This window comes from Camelus ferus, chromosome 30 (genome assembly GCF_009834535.1).
Source record: "Camelus ferus isolate YT-003-E chromosome 30, BCGSAC_Cfer_1.0, whole genome shotgun sequence".
Lineage (NCBI taxonomy): Eukaryota > Metazoa > Chordata > Mammalia > Artiodactyla > Camelidae > Camelus > Camelus ferus.
The window spans coordinates 22,212,401-22,228,339 of record NC_045725.1 but is presented as its reverse complement, the minus strand read 5'-3'; the positions used below and the strand labels follow the sequence as shown (position 1 = coordinate 22,228,339).

The 15,939-nt window shown below is 42.8% G+C and overlaps 2 protein-coding genes across 2 annotated transcripts in view; one reads left to right on the top strand and one right to left on the bottom strand.

Moving 5' to 3' along the window:
• MALT1 (MALT1 paracaspase) overlaps positions 1–5,905 on the bottom strand; it is a 49,541-nt gene extending 43,636 nt beyond the window's left edge. Inside the window, 1 exon segment of the mRNA XM_032470442.1 lies at positions 5,453–5,905. Within this exon segment, the coding sequence (XP_032326333.1) occupies positions 5,453–5,889 (437 nt within the window). The 5' untranslated portion in view covers positions 5,890–5,905.
• ALPK2 (alpha kinase 2) overlaps positions 5,741–15,939 on the top strand; it is a 121,890-nt gene continuing 111,691 nt past the window's right edge. Inside the window, exon 1 of the mRNA XM_032470434.1 lies at positions 5,741–5,851. The gene's annotated coding sequence lies outside the window, so the exon portion shown is untranslated. The remainder of the gene's footprint in view (positions 5,852–15,939) is intronic.

Sequence of the window (15,939 nt, the reverse complement as noted above, 5' to 3'; positions counted from 1 at the left end):
GACCTCTGTTTTGTTTTATTTGACACAATTTTGCCTTAAATCACATGAACTTTTCTTTCATAAGCATTTTCTTTATCCAAGTAGATAACAGTACTCCTTGCAAACAAAAACCCTATCATATTTTAAATCCCTCAATACCTAACATTTTGTCTTACCCATATTAATTATTCATAACTGAATGACTGTTGAGTGAATTTCAATCATAACTGAAACGCCTGGAACCCTGGACGGAAGGGGTCAAAAATGAAGGAATCAGTATCCGACACAATATAAGGATTACCAATTACTCAAATAGTCAGAATATGAAATTTATGAAAACAAGGATGCTGTATGCTAAATGTTCTTTTTTATGATTTAAAAATTATCAGAAATTAAGAAGCCATCTTGTCAAATGCAACCAAATGATGCTTTGTAAATAATCTTTATATTGATATAGAGAAAATCAAAAACAATTTTACTTTTTCCCCTCAAAAGAGGAAAGATCAAACTGAAGTAGACAGTGACCTCTCTTCTAGCACAAAGAGGCACAGGAGAAAAACAAGGTGCTTTATCTCCTTTCCTTTTACTGATTTATCTCCTTTCCTTTTACTGATTTTCCACATGGGTACCGGCTTTCAGCTAAGATGATGTTTATACATATTCAACTTTTTTCTTTCCTTTTTTTAGTTACATTCCTGTAAGACTGTGCTTTGAAGTGGTTTCTACCAGCCCCAATTTGGAATCTCTGATTTAATTTAAAAGACTGCTTTATTACTCAAATAGACTTTGCTTTAAAAAGAATCTCTATCTCTGCTTTTAAAAATATATAAACAGGGGGAAAGGGTATTATAGCTCAGTGGTAGAGTGCATACCTGGTATGCACAAGGTCCTGAGTTCAACTCTCAGTACCTCTGTTTAAAAGAAAATAAATGAACGTAAAATTACCCCCCCATTTAAAAAAAAAGGAAAAAATTAAAAATAAAAATAAAAAATATATAAACAAATAGAACATATCTTTCAGGGTACAAACCACGGCAAGGCTTTTAGATTCTTTTGCTTCCCTTCTTGGTACATTTACACTTTGGCATCCTTATTCATTAGTTTAACAACCACTTATTAATCACCTAAAATAGGCCATTTTTTCTAGGTACTGAGGATATAGCAGCAAGCAAAACAAAACCCTCCATCCCCCAGATTCTTCTAGAGGAGAGGGACAGATATGCCTACACACACAGAGATGTCTCTGTGTATCCATCCATCCAATGGTCGTTAAGTGCTTTGTAGAAAAACAAACCAAAGCAGAGGGATAGGAAATGCTGGAGCAGACACAGGGTAATTTTAAATAGTGTATCAGAGAAGACCTCACCGAGAAGATGACTTTTATGCAAACACTTGAAAAGGTAAAGGAGCCAATCCTGTGGTTCATCTGTGGAGACCATCTCAGGCTGAGTAAACAGTAAGTCCAAAGACCCTACTGTCTTCAAGGAAGGGCAAGAAAGCAAGTGTGACTAGGGTAGAGAGAGGGAGGGAGATAATAAAAGGTTCTCAGGTCCAAGGGCTAACTGGTAGCTAAATGGTGTTTTCACTCAGATGGAAATGCAATGGGAGAGTTTTGAGCAGAGGGAAAATGAAAGCTGATTTAATGTTTTTAAAGAACTACTCTTAGGGTTATATTGAGAACAGACTGCGGTGGGAAGCAAAGCAGGAAGAGGAGAAGCTGGGTGGCCACTGGAACAATGCAGGAGAGAGAGAAATAGTGGTTCAGGCCAGTGTGGCTGCAGTGGACATGGATTCTAGTACATACTAAAGGCAGGGCAGACAGGATTTGCTGATACAAGGGACGTGGTGTGTAAAAGTAGTCAGGAATGACTGACTTTTTTGGCCTGAGCAACTGCAGGGATGTAGCTGCCCTTTACTGAGATGCAGAAGACGCAAGAGAAAAAGGTTTGTGGGAGAAGACGTGTTAAGTCTTGTATGTGTTGCATTTAAGATGTCTATCAGTCATTCAACCAGCGTTGGCAAACAGGCATCTACATATCTACACATCCAGGAGCTCAGCAAAGATAGGGGCTAAAGATTTGAACTGAGAGTAATAAACCTAAATATATGTAAAGCTACCAGACTTTATGATAGCACCAAGGCCAGGGATTAGGTGAAGAAGTGTAGATAAACAGATACAAAGCCTGAGCCCTAAGGCATTCCAAAATTCAAAGACTGGGGATAAGAGACAGGAAGAAACCTTCCTATCAGTAAATGGCTTGTGGGCAGGATTCTGCAGCCTTCCACACAGCAAGTATGCAGTGACTGTTTTCCCTGGTCCATGTTTCACAGCCCCATTTCTAAGCTTCCTCATTCATGGGATTTGTGCACCATTAGAGCCTCTTGAAAGCTCTGCCATCATTGGGGCTCCAATGTTCCATGCCACCGCAGAATTCACGTAGCTTGGGCAAGACACTCAGAACCCACACCTATCCACATCAACAGCAAAGGGTGTTCAATAGTAGGTCAGTCTGGGATGGAATTAGGGCTGAGTTTGTATTTCGGGCACTCCTGTACGTACATGGTTTTGGGAAACTAAACTATATGCAAGGATTTATTCTGAACTATCAATAACCATCTGAGAACATTTACAATTATTCCTCATCCCTGATGGGCAGTTCAGAAGGAACTCCTGTGGCTTATTCATTAAATTCTCAGCTAGTTTGAGGAAAAGTTGTATAGAGTCAGATAAAAAGTGAAAGTAAACAGAACAGGCAATCTTTTGAGATTTTAGGGCTGCGAATCCAGTGACTAGGAGGGGTTCACCCTCCTGGGAACTGTTAACCCATCTGGATGATAATCCCTAGGTTTGACACTAGAGAAAAATACCTTTAGGACCTTTCATAGACACTATTCTTTCATCAATATGAAATCACTTTAAAATAGCTTTCTCTTTTGCCTTAAATAGACAAAGCATCACCAGCTTACCTTGCCCCCTCAGTTGTCACTCTCCAGCCTCCAAGTTCCTAGAGCTGACCTTTTATGAAGTGAGTTTAATTCTTCTGATCTCAATAGATATATGAGCTGAATGTTCTCCAATTTTTCAACTTTCAGGGTTGCCCCCACTTTCCCCACCACCACAAGTCTCCTGAGAAGCTAACCTTCACCATCTTGCAAGACTGGCCAGACTCTACCTGTCTCTAGTGGACTGCCCAGCCTGAAATCCCCAGATTCCACAACTGCACGCCCTTTGTTGCTTGTCATCTTTTGCTAGGCAACCGCCCTTCTCTCTCTACTCCCTTCATCAGACAAGAGGCCTCAAACTTCTCCATTAGTTCCTCAAACAAAGCTAGTACCATTCTGTTGCATTTCATAAAACTTAACTGAAGGCTCAGGGAGGGAAACTGAGCACCTGATGCCAGGTATTGGCTTCTTTTAGATTCCATCAGCCATGCCTCTTCGGTAGCACGGTCTGACTCTTCTCTTTCCTTTTTGGCCAAATACGAGTCTTCACCACCAGGCCCTCTTCAGGAAAGGCCAGAGCCCTCCCTAACCAGAATGCTGGTTAATTTCACAAATTAACCAATCGCAGATCTGGTGATCTCACCTCCAAAGAAGACAACTTTTTACACTATTGTTAAGTCTAGAAATTCAGAAGTTTATGGACCTATAATAATTGTATTTTGGATTTTCTTTGCACAGCCAAAAGCACAATGTGTTTTGCCTAGAATAACAGCAACAAAAATGTATGTCATCTATCTGCTCAACTTTGCAAATTTCTCACTTCTTGATTCCATCCTCATATCATTACTCCCCTGAACAGCCCAATACTCTCATATCATCATTATTCTACTCTGGTTTAGCCCCAAACTCTTTGAAACTCAAGGCCGTTGTGAGGGTTAAAGTAGATAATACATGTAAACACTTAGCACATTGTCTGGTATATATACCAAGTTTAATAAATGATGAAAACCCATTGTTATTATTATTCACACCCAACATAGCATTTAACATGTTATTTGTGAATGTCTCAGAACAATGGTCCATTGCTGCATAAACCCTTATGAATAGGAGCTAAATATCTGACATCCTTTTAGCTTCTGAAACTTTCAGAAAATGACACTCAAAAAATGTAATTTTGAACGAATGGTTCCCCTTTCAAAAGTATAAGGTGCCTAAGATACGTTCTATGCATAACACACATCGGCTCTTAATAATGGTTCCTGTTCCCAAGGAGTTTATAAAGACATGTACAAATAATTATAGCACAAGACAAAGTTTATAGTCATATAAGTTAAAAAAACTGCTGAGTTAAAAGGCAGACCAAAATCACAACAATGACCTAGAGCAGTGGTTCTAAGTGTGATATGGGAAGCCCGAGGGCAGTTCTTGAGATCCCCAAGGTCAAAATGATTTTTCATAATAACACTAAGATGTTATTTATCTTTTTCATTCATTCTCTCAGGAATATTCGTTGGAGCATCCAGTGTTACCTGACCTGTGATACAGAGCAAAAGATTGAATGGAGAAGCACATAAAAAATACCAGTTCTGTGATTAAGCCAAGCCATTAAAGAGATTTTCAAAATGCAAAACAATGCCACTTTTCTAACTAAATATTTTGTTCTGGAAAAGTGCTTTTCCCACAAGAACATGTAATTTCTATTAACAGGTAATGAATCATTCTTTTTAAATACTAAAAAAATCTTAATTTCTAATATAAATATCAGTATATATTGCTTGTCTGTTACACATAGGGCCCACATTAAAAACTCTTTAGGGTCCTCAATAATTCTTAAGGATGTAAAGGAGTCTTCAGACCAAAAGTTCAAGAACTGCTCGTGCAGCTGTTCGAAGCCTGGTAATAGGAAAATAGTTTTACTTATGGTTTAATGTTCATGGTGAAGTCAAGAAGAAAACTTGGCAAGTCTGTTTGATGGAGGAAGACGGTGAGTTTAGTTTCAGTCTTTCCCACCATCCTTCTCTCTCCACATCTACGTTAACACCTTCATGAATTCCTGTACCTCAATCCCTTCACCCTCGTAATCTACCTGCACGTCCCCTTCCTAACCTTCCTTAGGTCTTCCAGGTCTGTGTATTTCAAGTGCTTTGGAATTACTGCCCTATCACAATGGTCTCTCTCCAGATAGCTTTCCTTGTATTTCCCTTGGTCAAGCTCGATTTCTCTCTTTCAGCTCAAGGGGAGGAGGGGAGGATAGGGTGTGAACGCCCAGAGTCCAACCTCGAATTTCTGCAATCCCAGGGCTTTCCTGGGTTCAGGCTCTACGTCTAGAAGGTTACTGAAGTTCTCCCACGTCTGCCTCCGGCTCCTTCTACACCAGCGGCCCCGGCACTGTTTCATGTGGCCCCGACGCTCTTCAGCCCCACCCACCGCCCGGTCCATCCTCCCGCCGGGTGCCCACCTCAGTCTCGCCGCGCGCCCCCGAGCCCGAGTCCGCCCCCACGTGACCCCGCCCCGGGCCCCGGTGCCGCACCTGAGCCGGAGACGCTCCCGACTCCCCGCCACCTCAGCCAGCCTCCTCCAGCCCCGGCCCTCGGGCGCTCGGTCCAGGCTCTCGCTCAGCCTCCGCAGCAGCGGCTCCGGAAGGCGGTTGAGGGTCGTGCCGGCCGCTGCGGGGAGCGGCGGCCCCGAGGGCGTGGCCGCCGGCAGCTGCGAGGCCAAGGGCGGCGGGGCCTGCAGCAGCTCTCCACAGAGCAGCGTGTCCCGCGCCGGCGACCCCGCGACGGCCGCTGCTCCCGCCGGCCGCATCGCGCACCTTCCGCTCACCTCCTCGCTCGCCGCGGCGCCGCGGCGGCAGGGGCGGAAGGACGAATCGGGCGGCGCTGCACCGCACTCGGAGGAGGAAGCTCCGCTCCCAGCCCGGCCGAGACAGGTTTTCCCGGGGAGGGGAGCCGGGCCGGGCAGCCGCATTAGCCGCGCCGGGGGGCGGGGCCTCGGGCGGGGGCGGGGCCGCCCACTGCGCGCGTGCGCGCCTCCCCCGCCCTCCCCGCCGTCTGAGGGCTCGCGGAGGCGCGCGCTTCAAACCCGGGGAGGTGGAGTCCTGGCTGAGCAGGAAGGGTAGGGTGATTGCAGTTCGAGGAGGAAGCGGTGGAGGAACTACGCCCTGGCGGTCCCACTACGGCGAGGAAGCCTGCAGCGTCGGGGCTTCCCAAGCCTGTGGGAGGAGGCTTGCCTCACGCCGGAGAGGGGAGCATACGGCTTTCCATCGCCCGCCCGGCCGCGGCTCCAGAGGCGCGCTCGCTCAGCTGACTCAGTGACTTGCGTGTGCGGGGCGACGCCACCAGCGCTCGCGTGGGGCAACCGCGGCGGAGGCCTCCTCGTTTTAGGGTTAGATGTGTATGGCATTGCTAACGGGAGTGGTGCTAGAGACCCAGATTCTTAATGGAGATTGCCTGAAGTGCGTGCCTAGACTTTTTCTTTTTTTTTTTTTTGAATTGGGCTGTGGTGAATTTAAACCTAATCAGACCTTGGAAATGATTGTTTTTAGCAGGAATCGCCTGGTTTCTTCCGAGTCTCAGTACCACTCACAATGTTCATGTATCAAAGCAGGCAGCTTTATAGAGGATACCTTTTCTGGAAAGGTCCAGAATAGATGACATAGTAAATGAAGGTGGCCCCTGAACTCGCTCTCCCACTCTTAGCAATATTCAAGGCCATTGTCCCATTGAAAACCAGAGGGTAGTTTGGGACAAAAGCAAGCCAATAACTTATGAAATGTGACCGGCCAGGTAGCCCCCAGACACAAGGCTTCCTGGCCCAATTTCTGGTGACATTAACTTTTTCATCACATAAGGCAGGAAGATTTTCTGTAGCAATAATTTGGACACCCAAATTCTCACTACCTGTTGGTAAGGTGGTTGCTCCCTGCAGTCTCCACCACATTCTAGCATAAGTGATCACTGTCCAGTGATTTTTTTAAAATCCAGTTAAGTTGAGAGTTTGGAATGCAGTATAATGGCGAAATGCACGACCTTTGGATCCAGGAAGCTCTGCTGGATTCTAGATTCATGACTTTGAATAAATTATGTAATTCTCTGCCTCATCTGTTAAAGTAGGACTGAAAATACAGTATATATAGAATTAAAGGGGTCGATGTATTTAAATCACTTAACTCTGCTTGGCACGTAGTAGATAATAAATGCTAGCTATTATCCTTCCAAATGCCAACACTTGTTTCTCACTCGGTTTGACTTGGTAAACCTGTCCCAATCACTTCTAGTGCCTTCTGGTTTCACCCTCAATCTGGCAACAAATATTATTCTATTACCTGTAGGTACCAATTATGGAAATCAAGTCTTCTAGTCTTTATTGGTCTTGTCCTTTTAGTCTGGTCTTCTAGTCTTTTAAAGTTGAGATTCAACAGACTTTTTTCGAAGTGTACTATGTGCAAGTTTTTGCTTGCACATAGAATGTGCACCTGCTCATTCATTACCCTGGGAGTATCCTTGCCAATATGTTCAGATGCTTCTTTATCCAATGCAGCTCAGCTGGGTGCTGATAGTGTCATTTCTTCCCCATCGCCTCCCCTGCTTCTCCTCTCTGCCCCAAGCCAAGTTCCTCCCTTCATTCCACTCTGGTTGGGGTCCTCTTCTCCACCTAGCACTCTTATAACCTATGCAGTCACCCCACCCATCACCCTCCAACCTCTACCTTGGACTGACACTACATTTTATGACTGGACTTTTTCTCCTTTCCATCATATGTTCACATTTTTATTATGTAATTTCACTCCTGTAGTACTATTATGCAGCATGATGGTACGGCAGAAAGGATGTGATCTTTAGAGTTAGCCCTGAATTTGAATCTTGCTGCAGCCACTCATTAATAGTGTGACTTTAGGCAAGTTACCTCATCTCCTAGCTTCAATTTCCACATCTGTAAAGAGCAGAAGATAGTAGTACCTACTCAAATCATTGTTATGGGAATTAAATGAGAGATAATATATATACATATATCAAGTGTCTGGAAGAAGTAGATGCTGTGTTTTTTAGTATTCTCAAAACTGCCATGTTAATTTTGGAAACAACATAATAAACAGTAATTCAGCTGTCTTTTCTGTATCATCCATTACATTTATATAAAGATAGGAGAAAAACAGAGTGGAGATCTGGCTTTTAAATGCCCCTCGAAAGTTTATGCAAGTCTATAGATAACATACGTGGGATTTCTTCTCATTCGTTGAAAGTGACAGAGCTTTGTGAATCCAGACAGTTTGCAGGAAGCTTGTGGTTTCATTCTGTAGAAATCCATTGATGTCATATTCAAAACACAAATCTGGAAACTGACTCATAGATTTTTTTTTCCTTTACACACTTTGACTATTGATGGTACTCTTAACTAAAAATGCCAGAACAATGTATTATTTCATCTGTGAGTGGGTCTTCAGAGGCCCCATGCAGGAGAAAACCTGGAGGTGCTAGCATCTGGATACAATAGAGGAAAAGAAAACAGGAGGCTTGTGACTTAAATGGCATTCCTTGTCTCCACCTTATTCCATGCCCAGCACCTTTTGTGATCTCTGACTCAGCCTCAGTTTGTTAAAATGCCTCATCTGTTAAAATGGGACTAGAAATATAGTATATATACAATGGGAGGGGTTGATGTATATACATCACTTAACTCTGCTTGGCACATGGTAGATAATAAATGCTAGTGGTTATCTTTACAAATGCTTGCTTGCATTTAAGGGCACTCAGTCCACTCTCTGACACAAGGCTCTCCTCATCCCTTGCAGGCCCCCCTTGCTGCCATCTCCCAAAGCATTAGGGGGATTTTCCCATTTCAGTGTCAACTTTAGAATACTGGCTAAGCACTGCACTAGCATCCCACCCTTCCTTCATGATGAATCATCCATGGCAGAGACTACATTTACTTACCTACATTCATTCATTCACGGATACTTATTGGATGCCTATCTTGTGCCAGGCTCTGTGCCAAATACTGTTAATGGATCGTTTTCATTTTGTTTTTATTAAGTCTTTATTTTTTTACAGCAGTTTTAGGTTCACAGCCAAATTGAGGGGAAGGTACACAGATTTCTCATGTACCCTCTGCCCTCACATGCACAGTGTCCCCCATTATCAGCATCCCCCACCAGAGTGGTACATTGGTTACAACTGATGAACTTGTATTGACACCAAGAATCACTTAAGTCCACAGTTTACATTAGGGTTCACTCCTGGTGTTGTACCAGGAGTTGGGGGCGAAGGTGGTAGGGAGGGATAAACTGGGAGTTTGGGATTGGCTGATACAAAGTCCTATGTACAGAATAGATAAACAACAGGATCCTACTGTATAGCACAGGGAACTATATTCAATGGCTTATAGTAACCTGTAATGGAAAAGAATAGGTATATGTACGTGTAACTAAATCACTGTGCTGTACACCAGAAACTAATACAACATTGTAAATCAAAAAAATTAAAAAATAGACAAATGTATAATGATATGTGCCCACCATTATGGTATCATACGTATTGTGGGACACAACGTGGCGGCTGGTCAGTGATACGGTGATGCGTGGATTGATAAAAGAATCTACCAGAGATAAACTATGGAATAGAAGGGAGTTTATTAGGGTGTGCTGTCGTAGACAACAGCAGCCACACAGACGGGAGGTGCCTTGTGAGCACCCTGTGTTGGGGTGTTTTATAAGGTCGGATCACAACCTGATCGGCTTGTGCACAAGGCTCTGATTGGTTGTAGGTGAGGTAAGAAGTTTAGGGTCCGTGAAGGGCAATGGGGTTTATGACTCTGATAAGGTGGGCTGAAACAGGCCAGCCTGAGCTATTGTGAGATTAGGCATTACTTAGGGCTATTAGTTTGTTAGAGGAAACACGCCTAGTAAAGAATGTACTTTATCTGTTGAGGAATCACAGGCAGGCATCTGAGAAGTGGGGTCATTGGACTTTGAAGGATGTCATTTGGCCCAACAGTACAGCCTATTTTCACTGCCCTAAAAATCCTCTCTGCTCTGCCTTTTCATCTCTTCTCCCTCCAACCCTTTGAAATCACTGGTCTTTTTCACTGTCTCCATAGTTTTGCCTTTTCTAGAATGTTACATAGTTGAAATCATATGGCCTTTTCAGATTGGTTTTGTCGACTGAAATAAATGCGCAGCCTAAAAGTTGAGAGTTATGTTTTATTTGGCGGGAGGACTCCAGCCGGGATGATAGCCTCTCAGGTCGCTCTGAGGAACTGCTCCGAAGAGGTAGGGGAGGAGCTAGGATATATAGGAGCTTTACAACAAAGACCAGGTAGTTGGAGCAATAAAAGATTACTTGTTATCTAAAGAAACCAGGTATCTCAAGTTAAAGAATTTAGTGCTTTTCTATGTGTGGGAGGAAGCAAACATTTGGGCTCATTGAATTCATTCCTTTGACAAGCATCATGCTATCTAGGGCCAGTATCTTGTCCTTTATTATTCTGAGTCCCCTCAGAGGGCACCATTGTGAGTGGCTGCAGAGGCTGGGCTGCAGGCTTGTCTTCACTGGGGGGTGGCAGCAGCCGCTGATGACTTGATGGCTTCAGTATTCTTTGTTTACTGATACGGTTTGCAGTATTTTTCGTTCACAGATTCTTTCAGTTAATAATATGTGTGTAAGTTTCCTCCATGTCTTTTCATAGCTTGACAGCTCATTTCTTTTTAGCACTAAACAATATTCTGTTGTCTGGATGTACCACAGTTTCTCCATTCACTTACTTCAGGACATCTTGGTTGCTTCTAAGTTTTGGCAATTGTGAATAAAGCGGTTATAAACATCTGTGTGTAGGTTTTGTATGGATATAAGTTTTTAACTCCTTTGGATAAATACCTGGAAGCATGGTTGCTGAATCAAATGGGAAGAGTATGTTTAGTTTTGTGAGAAATCTCCAAACTGTTTCGCAAAATGGCTGGACCCTTCTGCATTCCCACCAGCAGTGAATGAGAGCGTTCCTGTTGCCCCACACCCTTGCATGAGTTTGGTGGTGTTGGTGTTTCAGATTTTGGATAGGATAGTTTTTTTTTTTTTTAAAGAAAGTTAAAATCATAACTCTCAACAAATGTACACATGTCAAAGATTTTATTTAACACATTAGTGAATGAGGGAACTAGAAAGGTGTTACAACCACTTCAAAAGAGAATCCAAAGGTGAGATGAATATGTAAGCCCAGCAGGGTGTTGAAATGAATTAGCTCAATAGATGCAAAATGGCTTCTTCCACAGCAGAGGAGAGAAATCCACTGACCCTCCGCCTGACAGAATTTATCTAGTAATCAAGAGCTATTTGCATCACTATCAGTTTTCTACAACTTCTATCTCTCAGAGTTGCAGAAATACCCTAGTCAAAGACAAAGAAAGGCATAGATAACCTAGACAGATAAGCGAATTGGGACACCCTTCCATTTGGGTCTTTGTTAATTCTTTCTTACGGTGCTTAGAGTACAAGGTTGACTACATCCATCTCTGGCAAGGAAAGGGAGCGATGAGTTACTCTGTCGGCAGCAAAAAGAAAGGAGAAAGTACGTGGAGCAGCAGGAGAAAAAATAATCCTCGTATACAAGGGAATTCCCACGAGGCTGTCAGCAGCTGGCTGTCAGTGGCTAGCTTGGCATTGCTTGGTGAGATGGAAGACATTCACGTGTGTAACACTCCCGTAGATAACACCATCTTCTCTTTATTCCAGAAAACATATCTGAGGAATAATACTAGGTACCATGATAGACATAGCATTATGATAGGAAAAGTCTTGAGTCAGATCTAATTTATTATCTACAAGGCAAATCATTCAGAGACTCTGATACTTAAGTGATCAGTACTAACAAATCACTGGGACACATTTCAGCTGAAGGTCAGGAACTACAACTGATATGATAATTCTCATGATCATGAGAAACTTTGGGATTTTCAAAAGGGTTCTAAGTACATTAAGTACATTAATATACCCAATGGTCTTTTTTTTTTTTGGTGATATTTCCCATTAAACAAGGTGTTTTTTTTCTTTTTTTAAAATTGAAGTATAGTTGATTTACAATGTTGTGTTCACCCAGTAGTCTTTTGACTTTGTGACAGTAGGAACCGCACTGGGCTATAATGCAATTTATGAAGAAATTCATCCAGTAATATTTACCAACAACCTTAGGATGTAAGGATGTATAATCTTAGGATGTAAGAGGGCTCTTGATCAAATCAGTGTTCCTCATCTTTGGCTGCATGTAAGAATCACATGAGGGGATCACAGTTCCTCAAAAAGTTAAACATAGAATTATCACATGATCCAGCAATTCCACTTGTGGTATATACCCCAAAAGAATTGAAAGCAGCAACTCAGACAGATCCTTGTATACCAATACTTGTAGCAGCATTATTCACAGTAACCAAAAGGTGGAAACAACCCAAATGTCCATTAACAGGTGAATGGATAAACAACACGTGCAATGTCTATACAACAGAATATTACACAGTCTTAAAAAGGAAGGACATTCTGACACACGCTAAAATGTGGATAAACCTAGAAAGCGTTATGCTGAATGAAATAAATCAGTCACAAAAGGACAAATACAGTATGATTCCACTTATATAAGGTGCCTAGAATAGGCAAATTCATAGAAACAAAGTAGAATAGAGGTTAGCAGGAGCTGGGTGTGGGGTAGGGGGAAATAGGGAGTCATTGTTCAGTGGATACAAAGTTTCTGTTAAGGGTGATGAAAAGCTTCTGGAAATGGATAGTGGTGATGGTTGCCCAACACTGTGAATGTACTTAATGCCACTGAATTATATACTTAAAAATGGTTAAAATGGTAAATTTTATGTTATATATGGTTTACCACGTACATAGAAAGGAACTTTAAATCCCAACAAACCTTAAAAACGTACTGATACCTGGCTCACAATCCCCAGTGACTCTGATTTTAATTGATCTGGGGTGTTTTAAGTTTAAAAACTACGATTTTAAAAAAACAAAACTAAAGTCCCTCAAGTGATTCTAGTGATTCTAGGCTTCCAAAAGGATGCTGAATCTCCAGGACAATGGTGGTCAGCCTTGACTGTACATTAGAATCGTTTGGGGAGTTTTAAAATGGGCTGATATCTCGGTCTCACACCCAAGATTCTGACTTAATTGGTTTGGGGATGCTGCCTGGTCACTGAGATTGTTCTCTTAATCTCTCCTCTGATTCTGATGTAACCAAATGAGAACCATTGCCCTAGGGAGAGCCCAGCGTCTCTGCCTCTCACTCCATCTTTGGAAAACAAGCACTTCTGCACCTGTCAATGACAAAATCAGAAGCATAGTGGGAAAAGAACCTCTTCTTCACCTTTTTTTTTTTTTTTAAACGGAGGACCTGGGCATGGAACCTAGGACCTCATGCATGCTAAGTAGGTGCCTTACCACTGAGCTATATACCCTTCCCTGGAAAGGAACTTATGATGAGAGTCAGAAGGTCAACTTCTGTAAGGTCACTTGATTCTTTCTCTTTCCCTTCAGAGTCAGAATGTTAAAAGTGAGAGAAACAAAGAAGACCAGTAGAGGGCCCAGGAGAAAGGGGTGAAGATCTATTAGACTTACTCTTAAGGGAGAAAGGCTTTGTGTTCTTCTAGGCTTCCAACTCCTACGAGCTTCTAACATGGGCACTGCTCCCCGCCCTATCCCTAGTCTCCATTTGGACTCCTCTTCCTTCCCAAGCGAGGCTCAGAGCTGACCTGTCCAGCCAGGATTCCAGAGTGCCAGGGCTGTTAAGAGTATTCCGATCAAGGGACCATAGTGCTGGTGCATGAAAAATTAGCCTGTTTACCTTTAAAGGATCATCGAAATAGTGGACATAAACCGTCCCCTGATCCTGACTTACCTCCAGCCAATATTTTGGCACTTTTTATCTTCCTTGGTATTTGTATGCCTGTTCTTCTGTATAAATGCTCGCTCTGCCTGCTTATTAGGCCCCCTTGCATCCTGCTATCTTTTTTGCGATCGCTCTACTCCAGCCCCATGTCCTTGGAACCAAGGCCAACTAGACCAGGGTGGGGTGGATGTTTAGACACACAGCTGAAAGTCAATGTGGGATGAGGGTGGCCCCTGGAAGACAGGAGGTATGGAGAGAGCAGATGAGGCCAGCTCTGTGCTAAGCCTTGAGGAAAAGGAGTGGTTCCTCATTAGTCTCTGCCATTCCATCAAGGTAGAGTCCCACCATGGGGACTTTGGCCGATGACTTACCTAGTTATAAAGAGAGTATATTATGTGCAATGTCCCCTGCATAACATGCTCTTCTTCCATATATATGTCCTTTGGGAACCAAGCAGACATCAGCAAGGGGACTTGGGATTCTGGATCCCGGCTATCCCTTCAGACACAAAAGGGCCACAAAATATAAAACAGAGCCCATATTCTCTAGGACCCTATTATCTAGTTGAGGAGATAAATTAGTGACAAAGCAGGGTTTTGGACCTCAGGATTTCTATATTGGTGTAGGCAGTTCAGTCCAGAGACTTTTATCAGAAGGTCAAGAGATGGGCCAGGAACAAAGAGAAATACACTTCTAGGGTTATGAATGGTAAACTCATAGAGTGGAAGGAATCTAACCAATGAGGACATGATTATTTCCTGGGAATATTGGTATAATTTATATATTTTTTAAAAATGTGACAACTATGACCATTCCCAGTTGAATGACATTAGCCTCTGCAGCAAGCACACTCAGGTCAAAAGGTGATTAAATATGGGAGTACTGGCTCTTCTTCAGGCCTCCAAGGGTGACCTGCTCTGTTTCCTGGGGTCACTGACAGAGGGACCTGGGTAGACTCTGCACATTGTGTGTGCAGACAAGAGTTGATTCAGAACTCCTGACTGCTCGGGCTGTCCAGAGTCTGGGAACTCCTTGGCATGGTACCCTGAAAACACATTTGGTGGGTCGGTCTGGGGGTATGGACTAGATGCTTTGTAAGTCCCTTTCACTCCTGAGGTTCTGAGTGGAAGAGCGTACAGAGGGAGGAGGGCACGTGATCAGAGACTAGCCATGGATGATGCTCACAGCTGCTCTGGGAGGTGGACTCTACTTCGAGTTATGCAAGTAAATTTATATGTTTAATTAACATATAAATCTGATTTATCTGTGTGGGGCAGAGGGGCAATATTTAAAAGACTGAAGGTTCAAACTGTAACATATTAGTTATATGCTAAAATTAAATGTTGAGAATGAGCAGAGCTACTTCAGGAGAATGGACACCGTATTAAATTCAAATGCAAGTAATATTTATTTGTTGAGGGAAAGAGGCAAAGAAGGTACATGTTTAGTTGATTAACAGTTTAAATCACAGAGGGGCGGGTATTGTTCAGTGGTAGAGTGTGTGCGCAGCATAGATAAGGTCCTGGGTTCAATCCCCAGTACCTCCATCAGAATGGAGGTATAAATAAATCTAATCCCCCCCAAAAAAAACCAAGTAAAAAACTCCAACTTAAATCATACTTAAGACCCTTAAGCATTAGTTATGTGCTAATCCTTATATGCTAATTATGAATTTGTTCTGTAAAGCAATGTCAATGAAAATTTTTCTTTGAAACATTTTTTATAGGAGGCTAGTTGAAATTATGGGTAAAAGGGCATTTACTTAAATTCTTCTACAATTTAAGCTTTTCACTGAGTGACTAATGAATTTCACTGTACAGGTTTTGCTGTACATAGATCAGAGCCCTGAAGCTCTTAGAAATTTTTATGGTATCTTAATAAAGATAATCAATAACCATTTCATGATGAGAACAGCTTAAACAAGTACGTATGTGGCTACCTGTTTAACACTATGTTCATGGAAGGTCACCAGTAAAGAGCACCTTAGCCCTGTGGCCCAGAGAGGTTTTGTCTCCTCTTAAGGCTCTACTGGAGTCGTTCTCAACGTGCGGGCCCTGGACTAACAGCATCAGCTTTTTAGAAATGCAAATTCTCAGGCCTCACGCCAAACCTGCTGAAAGAAACTCTGGGCGTGAGCCCAAA